We start from the raw sequence: 17,671 nt of genomic DNA, 5'->3' as shown, positions 1-17,671 counted from the left end.
GTGTTAAGATACAAACTACCAGCAATGGAATCATGACTAGCATTCACCTTAGAAGAACCTACTAGCATTACAAGGACTGCTTCTGGCCAACAGGTCCATATTCAGAGAGTAACAATATGAAATCACAGAGGAGAAGGCACAGGGCCTTTCATCCTGTCAGTCTTGGGGACCTAGATATCAGCTCCATGCGAAGTGTTCAGAGCACACTGGAGGTTAGAGACTGCTTCCTGGTTTTGAGCATCAACTGAAGGATGTGCAAGGGGGGTTTGTTTGGGAGAGTTGGATTTTTTGCCTTCTGCTTTGTCTCTGAAGAATTTCTCTTCTTCATAGATGCAGGTACGGGTTGTCCCAAGTAACAAGTGACAATAACTAAGAAAGGAGAGGACAGAGAAGTACATATGGCATGACAAAGCACCAGAAAAGAATGAACATGAACTTGTGATTGTGATACTCAAATCTTTCACACCCGATACCTAATGACCAACTCTCCTCTTTTCTAAGCATCATTTGTTGATAAGCAGATCTGATCCTAAAATGGCTTCGTATGCAATTCCTCATTTGAGCAAGTAATGAAGAGATAGCAGCAAAGCCACAGGTTTTCATGAACCTCTCTTATAAATCACTTCTGAGGGCTTGTGGAAAAAAAGTTTGGCTCTGACTACCATGCCCTGACGGCAGAACTCTACATGAGCAAACTCACCGCTGCCTCTCCCACAGGAACAGATTAGCTGTGACTGCTATTGGAACTCCATTCTGCACTGTCTTACATGGATATTTCCTTGAGTATTCCCCAAACCAGGTCTCAAATCTAGCAGTAAAAGCTTTTATAGCGTACCTGCCATGTTAAATTGTGCAATCAGTTGTCCTGACACTAAAACTGCATAGTCGTGAGCAGCATCAGTGAAGCTGAAGTTGGTAGGGCTCTGTATAGGTTGGCCTAATTACAGGGTATATACACAATACATAACTTAGTGAGAGATTCTCACACAACTGATTTGCAGCCCCAAGATTCTGAATGAAGAGCCATAAAGCAGAACACATGATAGGGCACAACAGCTGTGGAGATAAGAAAAATCAAATTCTGAAAGACAGAATTTGCTTTAGGGGTTCCCAACAAGTGACCTGGGCTAAACAGAAAGAGCCCAGTGTTTATATTGGCTGGATACATTGCACTGAACACTGCTTATTCACATTGCCTTTGCTCACATTTGAATCCAAGACTTCAACTTATCCATTCTGAAACATACTAATAGTGGGAAAAGCATTCATGTCATGTTATTTGCTATACCTGGAGAGAATAACTTATTCTCAAGCCATGAGAAAACCTAGTCTTGTTTATTCCCTATAGGTAATATCAAGGAAAAAGAATGTAACTTTTTAGTGGTTATTTTAGGAGCTCCTGCAAAGATAGACAAAATATGAAAAGCTTGAAATGGTCTGTGGCTGGAATGCAAAATTAACAGAACTGAAGCAGACAGGATAGCGATGAGGTGAGATAAGAAACAATGCCTGTGGTTTATCACCACTGTCCTGCTTACCACATGAATACCGGAGGAGTTCAGTTTCTGAAATGCTGCTGTCTATGCGTATTATCGTGATAAGATAGCTTTGTGTTAGCTCAGAGGTTAGCACAAGGAAAGATACCTGAGCCATTTAATTTCTACAGTAATTTGGGAAATCCACAGTTGCTCAGCCATTGAGAAGGGAATTAAGTATTGGGGTACAAAAAATATGACCCAGGCCCAATAATTAATGATGAACTGCAATTTCACCAAGGAAGAAGCTGACATGAATTAAAAATATAACTTCAATAGTATAAACTCTAGTTTTGATAGAAAGAGAAACTTTCCATATAGTTAGGGCTCAACACTGGGAATCAAGAGATTTGATGTTTTCTGCCACTGTTTTACAGTGCAAGGTATGGCAATTCATTCCAGCAAGAAGCGTCAATATCTGTATCAACGCAAGACTCCTAATGCTGTGGTTTGCTCATTAACTGGACTGGTATTCACATACGCCACGTATGCACTGCTGGCAAGCATTCAAGTAGGAAAGCAACAGCTTCAACTTCTCCATGGAAATCAAAAGTAAGGACTTACATTCTGAAATATATTAGAAATTATATTGCAGTAGATATTGACTGCATAAGAAGCATGTACATGAGAACAGAAATTAATGTTTTATTGGTTCTTCGTAAGCTTTGATAGAAAGGCATTATTATAACCATCATCTTGTAACTGCACTAAAACCAATTCATTAAGTAATTTACATTCGCACTAAGAGATACAGAAGCAGCTATAACAATAAATTATCTCTACCTTTCTAACAGCTAAAAACTTTTATTTCCCAATACAATGCCATGCAGTGTGTACACCTACCACTTCTGATTAACAATCTATAATCCTAATATGGAGCTTTATTGGGTTTGAGTGTCCTGCAGGATACAGGGTAGTTAATATTCACTGGGAACACCCTACAAAGATAATTCAGAAGCTGTTTTTATTGCTACAGAAATTAGAAGATCTGATGCCTCTCTTCATTTGCAGTAACCTTCTGTTTGTAGACAAGTATTTACGAAGACTGAGAGGAGTACTGGCAGAACGTAAGTGGTAAGAAAAATGTTGCAAGAGGCTTCTTTCTTTCAGTCTGTATTCAGTGCCCAATACCGCTCTGGGAATAGGGCAATTGATAGCAGTTTTAAAATTTCTGTATTTTTGAAAAGCTAGAAACAAAGCCTTTATACCACTTTCTAATAACATTTGACAGTCTAATCTGAATGTGTACAGGTTTCCCCACTTTTAATTCTGTGAGTGCACTTTTATGTAGGGAGGAGCCAAAAGTCAATGGAATTAAATCCTGGGACTGGTAAGGACAAAGGGTGGGGGCAATCTTTTGGTTTTTTTTTTTTTAATTTAATGTCAGAGGCAAGTCAAGAACTGGTTTTTAAGGATAGGTTTGCCTTCAGATGAGTCAGTATCACTTGATGTAAGATTTCCGAATATTTAAAATCAGCTAGCAATTGCAGTGTTACATTTAATTAGCACATATGCCCACATTAGCCCTTCAGATAGATGAGAAATAATTTTGATTAAGAAGGGATTGAAAATAAATTCCGATGCAGTTTTAAAAATATACATACTACCATGGCTGTCATATTTCCCAGATGTGCTGAAAGAGGAGAGTTTCCAGTATTTTTCTTCAGTCTTACTAGCAGGTTTCCTAGATTTGCCTCATATATCCACTGATTTAACAGAGATATATATCTAGGTGTGCCTTCTTCCAACGATGAATGGCCACCCTCTTTACTATCCTCCTCACAGCTAGCATTGTACCCTGGTCAGGGTGAGCTGTACTATTACTGGGCCAACAAAGCCAATCAAAGTTCTTCAACCAGAATGTGTCCAACTAGATGATGGAGTCTGTGCCAGTCAGTGTCTCTGAATGATTATTGAGCCACTGGACCCTTCTCTGCTACAGCATCTGGGGCTGTATTTATAAAGGCTTCATCAGCGGTGCCTGAGATTAGGCTCAAGTCTGCTACGGCACGTGACTTGAGCCACATGTACCCATACTGAATATACAGACAGAAACAGGTTAAAACCAGACCAAACCCCTCTGCTCGAATTTTCTCTTCCTTGCTTGGTCCAAATTCAAGAAACAATATGAATTAAATGAATCAGCAAGGAGGCAACAGCTGGGGAGTCTGGGCTCAGTTAAAAGCTCAGATTTTGAACTAACAACAATACAGATTCACAACAGGAGTCCTGCAGCTTATGAAATAACATATAAATAATATGTAAATGTTTTTTAGAATACCTAATATGAAATAGTGAACTAGCAATCTTTTCACAACGCTGAAAAAAAAGAGAATAGCCTGGAGTTTTAGAACCTAATGTTAATTTCCTTAGTACCAAAATTATACCTCTACCACTTTTTCAATCCCTGGCATTTGAACTCTCTCTGGGTAAACGGTTTCCTTCCTGTGATATTATTTCAGTCATACTAAACCTAAGAGGAAAGGGAAAGGATTATCTGAGCATGCATGAATAGCACAAGAACAAGCAATTAACACAGCCAGCCAGTTGTTCTTGTGTGCCTGAAAGAATCCAAGAACTTCCAGTCTTCACACACATTCTCCTTGCTCATGGGCTGAGCACTTTGAATGCAAGTAGCACTAAATATTGCTGAGTATCATTATTGCCGTATGAAGTGACTGAATCTAGAAAACTCCCATTCAATGGGAATAAAAATGGGTATCCAGGCATTAAACTACCTAACTAGCTTAGATACAGCCTTTTCACCATCATTTCTTCCTTACAGAAGCAGAATATTTGGAAATGAGGAAAGTGAAAGGAAGAAAGAGGGAACAGTTGGCCATGCTGCATTACAGCTTTAAACAGAAGAGCAGGAGACAAGGGTGGCTATACTGAAACAGGGAAAAAACCTGCAAAATTATTCAAATTGACATATTTTGGCTTGGTTTATATTTTTAAAACTTTCTTTGACCTAATACTGAAAGTGATCTTTGCATCTTTTGCTTTCTGGTCAGCAGAATATAAAATAAACCGTTCTGAAACAAAAACATATTTGTTTTGGCATTTAGCTGCTCCTGAGGTGAAAAAGCAGTTCCATCCTTGCAATCCCTGCTCACATGGAGCAGTGGCACAGCACTTCAAGCACAAGGCAAGCAGGTCAGAGCTGCTACTTATTATGTCGAGGTACAATACTTAAGGCGATACAGTACAGCTGCACTACTGTAACAGAGATAACCAACAGTGACAGTCTTACAGAAATAACACATACTAACAAAGTGAAAACTATTGGCTACTGTTTTCATTGCATTCTCTCTCAGTTAATAAAAAGCATGATTTATGGTATTAATTGTTGCCTCTATGCTCTATTTGTATTAAATATACCCTACAATGTAAGCTATTTCACAAAAGCCATTTCAATGTGTGTGTGTGTTTGGGAGGAGGGAGTAGAAAGAAAGGAAATCATCAGTATATGAGCACTGATGTAGCCATTAGAAGTGTCAAAGCTGGCAGTTGTACATTATTCTAAAGGGAAAAACAGACTTCATTTTACAGATTTAAATCACCTAAGCACATATCTGAATAATGAACCAAAACACCCTACAGACAGTCACAATTCTGCTTCTGACGTTTTTTAATGCTTGTTTTTGTTACATCTCGAACTGTTTTCAGCCAAACAACTCTCAACAGTTCCCTGGACAACTATTCTAGCTTTATAGCAATTTGACAGAGCTGAGCAGTCTGACAAAGTTTCTTCCATTTTCATACCTGCATGCCACACTCCTATTGACTATAGGTTTGGACATGAAATGAAAGTCAGGGGTTAAACTCACAAAGATGCTGAGTTTCTCTTAGCGACCAAAGCTTTCCCTCTCAGTTATTTCTGTCCCTCCACCACTCCTTCTCCAAAAGTCCCTTTGTCGCTCATTCTTACTTCAGTGCTTCTCATTCCTGTCCCTCCTGCAATGGCTCTTTAAGATCTTGCTTGGAACAAGGTTTAATCAGTTGGCCCTAGAACCTCATTCAGGAGCAATCTCGCTAATACGTTCCTCCGTGCTGCAGGATCTCACCTCTGTTCAGCCACTGCCCCCCGCCCCAATCTCTTCAAAAGCCCCATATCAAAAACCTACCACTTCTACACAACAAATTTTCCTTTCTCACTCACTCAGCTTTTCGCCAGAACCCAAATTTTAATAAAATGAACATGACTTGATAACTTGCTGCCAAGTTGTTTTTAGTCTAGACTATGTTTATTATATGAAAGTTTAGGATTCACTGTCTATCACCATTCACTTTAAACATACGACAGATAGACAGAGACATGACCTTGAAAGAGGACCTGTATGGCAATGAAGCCTATCCCCACATAATGCTGTACCTGAGGGGACAGGTTGAATAAAAGTGAGGATTAAGTAGTATCAAACAAATTGTCCACAACTAGAGCTAAGTGCCAAAACACATTCTCAGACCGTTTCTTCAGACCAAAAACTCAGGAGCTGCTAAGAAGTGAGAGAGGGGAGAAATGTTATGGACCAATCTAGAAGGCTTGATCAAGAGTTTCTTTGTGTGAAATTAAAACATTAATCTTTGGTCAAGCAGAAATACATCATTTTAACACAAACTGAAATATTTTGTTTGAGCATCTATTACACTCATTTTAATAATTAAAATGCTTTTAAAAATGCAAAATTTTAAAATAAAACACTTTTTTGGTCAAGTTAGTCACAAAATGTAATACAAATTTACACATTATTTTGTTCCAGTTTTTCCTTCACAGTTTCTGTATGCAATGACTTCATTATTCTCTGGGGAAAAAAGAGACCTGCCTAATGAAATGCGCAATCAAATCCAACTATATTAAAATCACTCAATCCAAAAACACTTGTGTGAATAACTACATGTTCCAGAGCATTAATAATGATTAAAAAAAAAAATTAAAGATAAAGTAATGGGAAGAGGAACATCACTTTTAGCATTTTGTAGCACTCACTAAAGCCCAACAGCAAGTTACACTCCTGTAAAGCACCTTGGACACTAGATGAGTGAAATTATTAATGGCCTCTCTGGGGGCTATGAGAGTACAGTCAGGCTATTAGATCTGTTCTCCCATTAGTGAAAACCAGCAGCTAATGAAAATATAACACTTTATATCAAATGATACTGTCCTCTGTTGTTTTTGATTTGCAAGGCTTCAAAACACTTGGCAGGGTGCCACAAATCCTTCAAAGTTGAAATATTTCTGAGCTGACATTTATACCTCCATTATAAATTTTAAAGTAGTAGTAAAACTTTTCACTCAAAATAGAGTAAAACATTGAACTGCCAGATTGCAGAGTGAAACATTTCACCTAATCTAGGATTTCATTTTCCCCACAACCTCGTCAATGCAGACTATTTAGAATATGGTATCTGGCATGGCACTGCCCTCCAGCCAGAAGGGATCATCAGCTTCTGCTCAGCCTTTGCTAAAGTATTCTCCAAATAACTTCGAACTGGTAACACCATTTCCTTCTCTGCCCATCAACATGAGCCAAAACTCTCTTACAAGAAATTTTGCTTTAATATCTTTCAACTTCTCCCCGCACACTGGAACACTCTCAGGCAGTATAAACCTCAGTCCACTAAGTTGATTCATGCCAGCTTACAAGGCCACCTAGTCTGTCTCCTCGCAGCCATGCGGCAAAGCAAAACTCTACGTAAAATACTCTAAAGATACTTTAGTGTAACTTGCTTCTTAAAATTTCCATTGGTGGGGATTCTACGTATGCCTCAGGCAATCTATGACAGCGCTCAGAAGTCCTTACAATTATGTTGTACTTCCCCACACTCAGCCTAAGAAAAGCTGTTTGCCTTCTTCATACATCTTCACGGCAGCTGCTTACATGTGAAGATTACTGCCGTGTCTCCTCAGATTTCTAGATTAAACAGCTCAATTATTTCTGTCTTTTCTCAGAAAAGGTGTTTTCTATACTCCTCTTACCATCTTTCTCAACCCTCCTCAATTCTCTGAAATTCACCCGCATAAGTAATCTTAATCAGCCACTTACTATGAAAACACCAGTTGTAAACCCTGTTTACTCTAGCCTACAGTAAAACAATTCCCACTTATTGCATTTTATATAGATGTAATTTTAATTAAAATTCAGTGGTATTTTACCAAGGAAAATATTTAGCCACTTGGATAGTAAAAGCTGAAAGTGTTTTGTAATGCAGAGAAATAAACAAATATAATACATAGTGACTATAGCAATCTGATTTACAACAAAGAAACATTCCTAATCTAGTTTTCTGCAGAAACATACAGATCAGCCACAGAGCTTCTTGCATAGCAATGACTTGTGGTCCAATGATCACAAATTTACCATTTACAAGCCAAGGAAAAAACTTGAATGGAAAGTACCTTAAAACCCATGTGGTTATGAAAAGCTTATTTCAAGCATCACATCTGATGACAACTTTGTCTCTCCTGTGAAGGCAATCTAGTGGTATCATCTGTAAAGCATGTTATTCTGATCATCTGTAAAGAATGTAAAGTAGTTATTCCAATTCAGAAACCAGTGAAGCTTTCAAGTGTAAGACCCTGATGTTCATTAGTGGTTCACAACCAATACTTTAACTAGGGACATAGGCATTGTCTTTAACTTTCTCTCTTTGTCCACTAATCCTTGCCAATGTAGATGCAGCACTCAGACATCACCTGTTCAGTATCAGTACAGTGCTTACTACAGGAAAAAGTTACAAGAGACTAAACTTAATCCTTAATCCACTTTCAGCGACAATAATTCTGCCAACTATTTCCAAGTACTCACTTTTCAAAGTCACCAACAGATTGGGAGACTACAAAGATCTTGGTTTATTGTGCCAGGTATTGCACTCTCAGCAATAAGACTGTACTTTTTATTAAAGTCTTTGCCATAAGAAACACAGTTGTGTCACAGCTTGACTGTGGTTAGATCAAAGTATAAAAATCAAGTTTTTAAAAGAAAAATTTCCATTACAGAAACCCTGTCAGTCTTAACATTCTCACTGTAAAATGTCCTCAATCAGGGCTGGGAACAAATAAATACAAAGTGCCAAAGTCAGCGAGTAAATAGGATTCAACAAGAAGAGACACAAAGTCACCATTTACTCCTCAAAAATCTGGAACAGATGCTTTGGCATTTACAGTAACATTCTTTTTTTAGCATGTATTCAGCTGTGAATTTAGCCATGGACATCAACTGTAAATCCCATCCTATTAACAGGAGAATTAGAATTGCTGCCATTAAATCCCCTTTTTCCCCCCCTGGAACTCAGGGAAGACAAATGAAATAAACTTAGTTCCACGATCTAAAAGTATTGATACAACAATCTGTAAAACAGTCTATCTTTTGCACAGACCAAAGTCTGCACAAAAAAGACAGGTGCAATAGCTGTTATTAAAGTCAGTAAAATCCTACCCTAGTTTCAATAAATAAAATAAGAAAACAAAGGAAACAGAAGCTTCAGCTCCGTGGAACGCCAAGTACCAAGTCTCTCTGTTAGCTTGGTGATATTTCATAGGTACTAGGACAGGCACACGGCCGTTTTGTTGTGTGTTTCATATTACACTAGGTATAATAGGTATTTATGGCCTTTTGTTTTTACAGTAACCTCTCAAGGACACAAAGCTGAGCAAAGTTAAAATTCAGGTTACTTTGTGATGTATCAGCTGCATTCAGTGAGTTACAGAGGCTCCACGGCATTTTAATTCTTCCATTACTTCAAAGGTATAACAGACTGTGCTGAACACTGGAAGAAGTCTCTTGTTGGTCTCTTCTCCCAAGTGACTAGCGACAGGACAAGAGGAAATGGCCTCAAGTTGCGCCAGGGGAGGTTCAGGCTGGATATTAGGAAAAATTTCTTCACCGAGAGAGTGGTGAAACACTGGAACAGGCTGCCCAGGGAGATGGTGGAGTCACCATCACTGAAGGTGTTCAAGGAACATGTGGACGTGGCACTGCGGGACATGGTTTAATGGGCATGGTGGGGTTGGGTTGACGGTTGGACTTGATGATCTTACAGGTCTTTTCCAACCTTAATGATTCTGTGATTCTGTGTAGTCTGTTGCTTGCCACTGGAGCTCAATATGCAACCTTTGATATATGTTCTCAGATCCTAAGCACCAGAGAGACTAAGGTCTTTTTTATAGCAGGTCCTTCCCTTAACTGTTCATTAACCCTGCTTAGTGAACCACACTTCAACCTTGGCCACAAAACTAAATCCTTCCCTCATTTTAATATCATCTAAATTACAGTTTACAATAAAGTACCTATTTTTAAACAGGTTAGTAATCAAACACATTGATGTTCTCACTTCCTATTATCATTACTATTTGAGAAACTAACACTGAAAAAGTTTCAAGCATATTCAATATTCAACGGGTTTGGCTACTGTCCACATACTTCACGACAAAGAATTTATCAACTAAATGAACAAAGGGTGAGAAAAAGAAGTATTACTCTCCCTTTCTTGATGAGAAATGAAATGCAAGACTTTTAAGATGACAAGCCAAAAATCAGGTTCCAAACAAAGTCAGAATTATGGGATACTCAAATCGAGAATGCAGAACACAAAAAGACTAAGCAGCTCATGTGGCCAAATACCTACTTTGCTTTGAAACATTCAGCTAGAGAGCCTAGGCTTAAAAGGTGCTTTGAAATCTTGATCCAACTCATTTGTGTAATTTGGCAGCGCTTGCGTGAGGAAATAAATCTTAATGTCTCGGACTGGTGATTTCTTCTCAATACTGTTTTGCTTATACTTCCTACAGATCTCTGATTGCTCATGATTCTCAGCCCAGTCTATCCTCCAAAAATGCAGTAGATACGACAGAGAAAAGGCAAGCACAAACTGTGAGAAGAGTAAAGCAGAACTGCAGCGTTGTGGAATTTCCTCAGCTAATTGATTTTCTGTCTGTGTTAACAAGACAATACATAGTATCATTTAAGAAGGCAACATATGCAGAATATCCAGAGGATCACCACCCATGACAAAGCAAGCTACTTTAAAGAGCTTTCCACACTAAATCCTGATAACTTGATTAAAATCTTAATATTGTAAACTTGTAAGAAATCCAACATGCACAAAATCAGCTTTTATTTACTTAAACCAGAGTCTGAACATGACACACACACACGAAAGATGTCAGCATTAGTCAATACTGTACACTCACATGTGTGTAATATAGATGTATGTTAGCCTGCAGATAAACATTTATCCCCAAGGGAGGCTGCTAATGAGACTATGCTGTAGGGAAGAAATCCAATTACTCTGAATGACATTTATGTATTAATCACATCACGCTCACTGAAGAGCTCAAGGTTTGATGAAGAAATCCTTGAAAGACTGTCTTCTTCATCAATTAGACAGCTCTAGAAACATCAGCGATATGCTGTTGACAAGTCATTGTGCTAAATATACTACAACACATGCAAATTCTTCTATCTTCCTACCACGACAATGATGTGGTCTTCTAAAACTTCTGAAACAGATGAAAAAGTTTTCCTTGTAGGAGATACGTAGAACAGAACAACATGTATTTGCTAAGAAGCTAAGATATCCCTACTGGCAATTACAGGCTCACTCTGAGCTATCACTCAATTAATTCATTTTAGGAGAGATGAATAACATGGTTTTAAGGGCATCATTCCTGTGTAAAAATATCAGGCTTGCTCACAAACCTTTCTACAATTGCCTTAACTGAAAAGAAAAAAACCAAAACAAAGACCCAAGTCAATCAAAACAATTTGCTTTCATCAAGCATTTAGTAAGTGACAAATGCCACTGTCCACATGGAGCAGATGAAATGATTGCGTTTAACGTGTTTTAGCATTAATCAGGCATCTTAAAATGCTCCAGGTCACAGGAATAAGTACGAAATGAAAAAACAGATATGTGAGACCCTAATTGAATCCTTCTTCAAATTAGTGTTTGATATTTTCTATAAACAAAGTACATGCTCACAGTTGTTAAACAATAGACCATTTCTACTTCTAAGACCTTACATGAAAAATTTCACTTTAAAAAAACTCCAGTTCTGTACTCACAGATATTGCTTAATAAATAAAAAACTAAACAAGCAAAAATATGAAGTGAGAATTGATTAAAGTCAAGGTTTAACTCAAAAATATTTGAAACTGCATAATGTAGTAACAATGTAACAGTCAAATTACACCATGAGAATTTTCTTTGCCTGAAGTAACAAACCATCTATGCTCATTAGGATCAGTTCAGCCCAGTCAAAAGGTGTAAGGCTAAATATTTTGAAAACTAAAAATGAATTTGTTAATGTTAAGGAACTGGGAAAAAACGTAGGGCAGAAGAGAAATATCACTATTCTCCTTACAGTTTGTAACTTGCGGCTTGAGAGCTATTTTGCTGAAGGTACTCAAAGAACATCTATTTACCTTCCCAGTAAAGTGTGCATCGAGCATGTTTCTGACTGCAAACAGTTGTGTTTGGGTTTTGGTTTGGTTTTGTTTTGTGTTTTTTTTTAAACTCCTGCTTCTGAATTTCAGGCAGCTGTAGTTCTTCTAATAAATCTTCTCCTAACTAATCCTTCCTTCAATAGTAGTAAATCCTGAGGGCTAAAATGCCCTTCAGCACAGATCTTTGTAAACACAAGCCCAGAAGCTTGAGTTGCTTAATTTCAATACCTAAACCCATCTTTAATTGCTACGTTAGCAATTGCTAAGAACACAACATCTAGAACTGAGTCAGTTGTTATTATCCTCACTGATTGTCTGTTGAATTCATCCAAACCAATACACAACCATCAAAAAATGTGTATTACTTGGAATGGTGTACATTTGCATGACAGAAGAGAACTTAAATAATGAGTACAGATTTTTGCCTTTGGTGGAATGACTAAAGTTGATAATTATGGCAAGTGGGGGGGAAAAGGTTGCCAGTCTCAAGTATAGAAAATATGGCCATTGTTGCTGTAAAATACATTCAAATTGGTAATACATTCAATTTCAGCAATCATCAACATAAGTTTTCACACCTCCATTTTTGTGAAATGACATTTATCACCAGGCAAAACTACAACACGGAATATGCACGTTTTTCTTTTCCATTTTATAGTACAAAATATGCCAGTATATTACTCTGAGTTATATTAATCAGTAGGTTGAAGCTAAAAAGACATCTGGGAGGCACAGATGGTTCACAATTGGCAAATAACTATGGAACCGTTATCTTCAAGGTCAGATTTCGAACACTACAAAGGTTGGTAGTGACCCAAAGTCATCAACACCTTTTCAGAATGAACTAATTCTCTTCAGTCCAGTTCCTGGTGGACTAATATCTGTGTCACGGCTGGCATTCACAACAGAGATGATCTCAGACCTAGCCTCAACTTACTGAAGTTAATGGCATTCCTTTCCAAGGGATGTGCCTTACAAGCCTTTTCATTCCTAGAAATAGCTTCTGCAGCAGAGCTTACATTGCTGCTGCCTCGATTCCAGTCCCAGGGCTTGCAAATTCACCAGTAATTGGTCATACTTGAAGAGATAGTTCAATGAACTCAACACTCCATAAAAATCCTTGCCCTGGCTGTCTACAAAGCCACAGAAAACACAGTATTTAAACTTCTATAACACAAAAGTTCCAAAATACAACTAACTTCCTCTTTGGAAAAACAGAGAGAAATACTGAATACTATTTTAATAGCAAAATACTACTTCAGTGGTAAGATAATATGAATATAAAAGCCGTTCTTCTGGTCTAGCTAGAGATTATATTTTGCAGCCATTACAAACAAAGTGCAGTTCTTCACAAAACTAAACACCAGCCTGGATGTGAATTTAGAATACTACATGTTCAGTACTTTTAGACGTCAATGAATGCTCCAAAAGACCTCTTACAAAGTCAGAATTATTCCCCAGAATTCCAAGATAGAAGAAGCTGAGCTACGTGAAAATATGAGACGTGCTTGTGTAGTCATTTGCCATTTGGCATTATGGTGGCTCTACCACAAGCATTTTCTCTAGCCACCCCTCAGTTGACTTTAGAAGCACAGCATAAAGAATAGCGAAAATTACAGAACATTTCTGAGAGGAAACGAGAACAGAAGACAAGCATAACCTAGAGATTACTACTTATAATGGGGCATGATTTACATAACATGATAATAAGCTATATGAAGAGTTCTCTTACTGGATGCTGTAAATGATGAATTACACATGCAATCATAATGAAGGGAAAGGTTCTGATTTAGCATCAGTTTCCGAGGTCTTTGCTCACCCTGTAATTCCATATACTCCAGAGAAGAGTTCTGTTGAAAGGAAGAGGTCTACTTTCAAAGTAAGATGCAACTGAACTGACAGGTATCAAAAGATACCTTACAGGTTTTTGAAGGTATCAAAGTTTATCCTAAAAGGAAGAAGATGACACTTACCAAACACGTTGCAAATCAAAAGATTTGCATCAATATTCAAGAGATATGAGCACTGAGGAAAAACTGAAATATCAGTAAATTGGGCAACTTATTAATTAACCATGAGAGGTTCAGAAAGGAATCGCATCAAAGCATTCCAATATCACCAGCTGTAAGTCAGTATCACGGCTTAATAGATGCCCTATACTATTACTGCCTGCACCTGTGACCAACAGGATCCATGGCTAAGTAGACAAACAAGTAAACAGTAGCAGAATCTGATCTAGTTTCTGCGATACTGCTGAGAGATCACAAAGATTGAGAATACTCATCTTTAAGCATTAAGCAACTGAAATGCAAACTTATAGGAAGAGCGTAACTTTTCATTGTTCAAATGCCCAGAGAACGCAAACTGCCAGAAAGAAGAAAGGGGTACTGCCCTGAAAAGAAAGGGGGAAGCCTGCCTGAGTATACAGCGCAAAAGAATATGTAACTGCTTTCTCCTAAAGAAGGCAAAAAGAAAGACTGTTCCTGCAGCGATAGCTGCACATCTTTCAGCAATCACATTTTCACGACTTTCCTTCCTACATACCAGCGTGCGGATATGCTTCTCAAACCCAGCTACGAGACAGAGTTCGCGTTCCGCCGGAGCTCCTTCCTCAGCCCCGAGCACCAGCGCTGGGGCCGCTCCGCTCCGGCTGCCTGCCCCGGAGCTCACAGCCTGCGGGTCCCGCTGCTGCAAGCCGGCTGTTGGGGTGCCTCGGCAGATGAGACCTCACAGCAAAAACTGTAATCGTCCAAACGAAAACAGCAGCAGGGGTTTTTGGTTCGGGGTTTTTGGTTTTTTTTTCCGGTTGGTTGCTTTTTGCACACTTCTCTCACAAACTGTACTTTCTCCGACAGAAATTTCCCGCAGGTCTTCGGCCAAATCCCAGGGCAGAGAGGGCTCCCTGCTGCTCCTCCAACGACTCGCACCCCGTGGAAAATTCCCCCCCGGCACAGCGGGCCCCCCACGGACGGGGGCACGGCGGCAGCTCCCCCTCGCTCAGGGCTCCCGAGAGGGCCGGCGGCAGCTGGGGGGCTCCCCCGCCGCGGGGCCCGCCTCGCCGCCACAGCCCCCCGGCGGGTGGCTCCCGGGCAGGGGCCGCGGGGCGGTTCACGGCCGCCAGCCCGCGCTGAGGGGCGGCCAGCCCCGCACCCCCACCCCGCACTCCCCTGGCCCGACGATCCGGCACCGCGCCCGGCTGCGAGGAAGGACGCGGGCGCCAGAGCGGCCCCGGGCGCCTGGGGCGACGGAGGAAAGTTGAGGCAGTCTGGGAGGTACCCGCCGGTGCCGTTCAGGCTGGAACCGCCCCCCCGCTCCCGCTGCCCGGCGGGTACTCACACGAAGACCCCGAAGAGCAGGACCCGTATGCCGATCTCGATCGCCAGCTCCCGCATGGTGGGTCCCGGCGGGCTCCGGCAGCCCCGCGGCGCCGCCTCTCATTCCCCGCGCCGGGCGGGGGCACCCGGGACGACTCGGCCGCCTCACGCCGCCCGCCGGCAGCCCGCCCCGCCGCCCCGAGGGAGGGCGGCCGCCGCGCAGAGCCCCGCGAGGTGCAGCCCGGGCCCCTCCATCCCCTCTCAGCCCCGGCGGCTGCCCGCGCCTCACGGAGGCGCCGCGTCCCGTCGGCGGCGCGGCCGCCGCTGTGCGGGGAGCGAGGAGCGGCGCTCGCTGACGCGGCGGAGCCCAGCGCCGGCACGGGGGGAGGGTCCCGGTGACTAACGCGGTGTCTCCCCGCGCGGGGGCCGGGGGATCCTGGGGATCTCCCCTCCCCTCCCCGCCCCCGCGGCGCTGGCGAGCCGCGGCCGCGCCGTCCCGCCCGCCCCGGGTCCCGCCGGCCTGGGGCGGCCCTCCTAGGCGGTCCCGGGCCTCTGCCCGCGCCCGACGCTGGGGAGGGGGCCCTGGCGCCCTCGGTGCCGCATGGGCGCGAGGGGATGCAGAGAGCGCTTCGCCTGCCTCGGTTAGCGCCGGGCTCCCCCCTCCTTAGCTGGGAAGACATTAACCCGTTGCCCGTCGGTGCGAAGGGCTGACCCTGCGTCCCACGGCACAGCCCGCAGCGTGCTGGATCTCAGACCCCCTCGGGAGAGGAGCTGGGCTGGCGTCTCTGTGTTCCCCTCCGATTCCTAGTGAAACACTGCGCTCCCGAAAAGATGGAGGGGAAAAAAAAAACCCTGATAGCGGCTGTTCATAAAGACTTAAACTGCTGGTCGTTTGTGCAACGGGCAATTACGTACCAGACCACCCGTGCTGGCACCGGTCTTGGCACATTTATTAATCTTTGCATAAAGCATTAACAACGTTTGAATACTTCCTGCAGTATGTATATAACAGGCGTTCCACCCATTTATAGACATTCATGCTATTTTAAACCCTGCTTCTTCTTGTTAATGCAGATAACCCGGCATGTCACTCCTTCACTTGGTCAGGTTCTGCCCAGTATGTGATATTACAGCCTAAATGAGCGTTGAGTTCAGTGTCCGTTCGTTCCCAGAGCTGGGTCCAGCTCAACAAACAGGTAGAGGAGGTGGTTATGTGGGACTGCAAATTGCTGGGATGGGAGAAAGGGGGCAAAACAACCACGGCCTTGGTTTACTCCTGTGATTCTTCCGATCCATCCTTCATTCCTCCCAATGGCAAGCTCTGAGCCACCCTAATCCTTGTACTGCCTTAGCCTAGTTTTGCACAGAGTTCATTTAACTTTCTCTCTGTGTTGAGGGATTGAACATCTATCCTGAACATCTTTATTATAATAGAAGTTCAGCCTTAAACCACAAAATGCAGCAAACTAATGCATATTTAAAAGTATTTAATTATCGGCTTTCTTGTGGCCTTTGAAGGCATGTCCTTCAGGAAAGTGTTCATAGCTATTAATACCGCACATAGTTACAAAGCAACCGTCAGTATTGCAGCAGGGATCCAATTCACTTTACTAGATGATTATTGCTAGAGAATTAATGCCAGAGAGGCTTTTTTAAACCTATGCGGTTAATATATCCACTGTGCATCAGATGGAAGCTCTGAACGCTGAATTAACTGCCATGTAGAAAAACTTTTATTGACCATGTTTGTGGAAGACCAGAGGCATAAGCTTCCATACTGACAGCATCTACAGATACCTACATCAGTCCTAGATTTGTTGCAAGGAAGGTGGCTGAAGCCCAGAAAACACGGGCATGTGACTGGCATTGGAGAGAGCACTTCAAATGTTTGTGTTACTTAAATGAGATCTACCTCCCTTGTATGCCTTATTTCACTAATTTTCAAGGCAGAGCTTGGCCAACTATTTATATTCTGGATTTTAAAAAATGTGATTCTGTTTCAGGAAACAAAGCTAAATTGTGAAATCTCCCTATTAAGCTGCTGTTGTTGGTAATGGACATGTCCCCTTCCTTTAAGGACACTCAATTGCTTTGTCTTCTATTGTCAAATATTTGTACTTCCTCTAGTTTCTGCCCCCGACAACAGAATGTGTACGTCCATTGCTTGCTAGGTGTGCACAAGAAAAATCTTTGTTTTCATGAAGAGCCCTTCCTTACAGAAATAGTCTCATAATTTGCGTGAATCAAGCCAGTCATGAAACGAGGAGCTGCAGGGACTATCAGATAACGCTGGCGGTCTGTACTGCAGCTCCCGGTTCCACACAAACTGTGGAGGAGGCGGGTGACAGAAGCGGGTAAGCTGTGTTTGCCCCCCTTG

General features: G+C 41.6%; 1 protein-coding gene across 1 annotated transcript in view; it reads right to left on the bottom strand.

Moving 5' to 3' along the window:
• Window positions 1-15,372, bottom strand: part of PLPP4 (phospholipid phosphatase 4) — a 61,844-nt gene extending 46,472 nt beyond the window's left edge. Inside the window, exon 1 of the mRNA XM_059821318.1 lies at window positions 15,317-15,372. Coding sequence (XP_059677301.1) covers window positions 15,317-15,372 — 56 coding nt within the window. The remainder of the gene's footprint in view (window positions 1-15,316) is intronic.
• Between the last annotated feature and the right edge of the window lie 2,299 nt (window positions 15,373-17,671).

Source organism: Gavia stellata, chromosome 9 (genome assembly GCF_030936135.1).
Source record: "Gavia stellata isolate bGavSte3 chromosome 9, bGavSte3.hap2, whole genome shotgun sequence".
NCBI lineage: Eukaryota > Metazoa > Chordata > Aves > Gaviiformes > Gaviidae > Gavia > Gavia stellata.
This window is presented reverse-complemented; position numbering and strand designations above follow the sequence as displayed.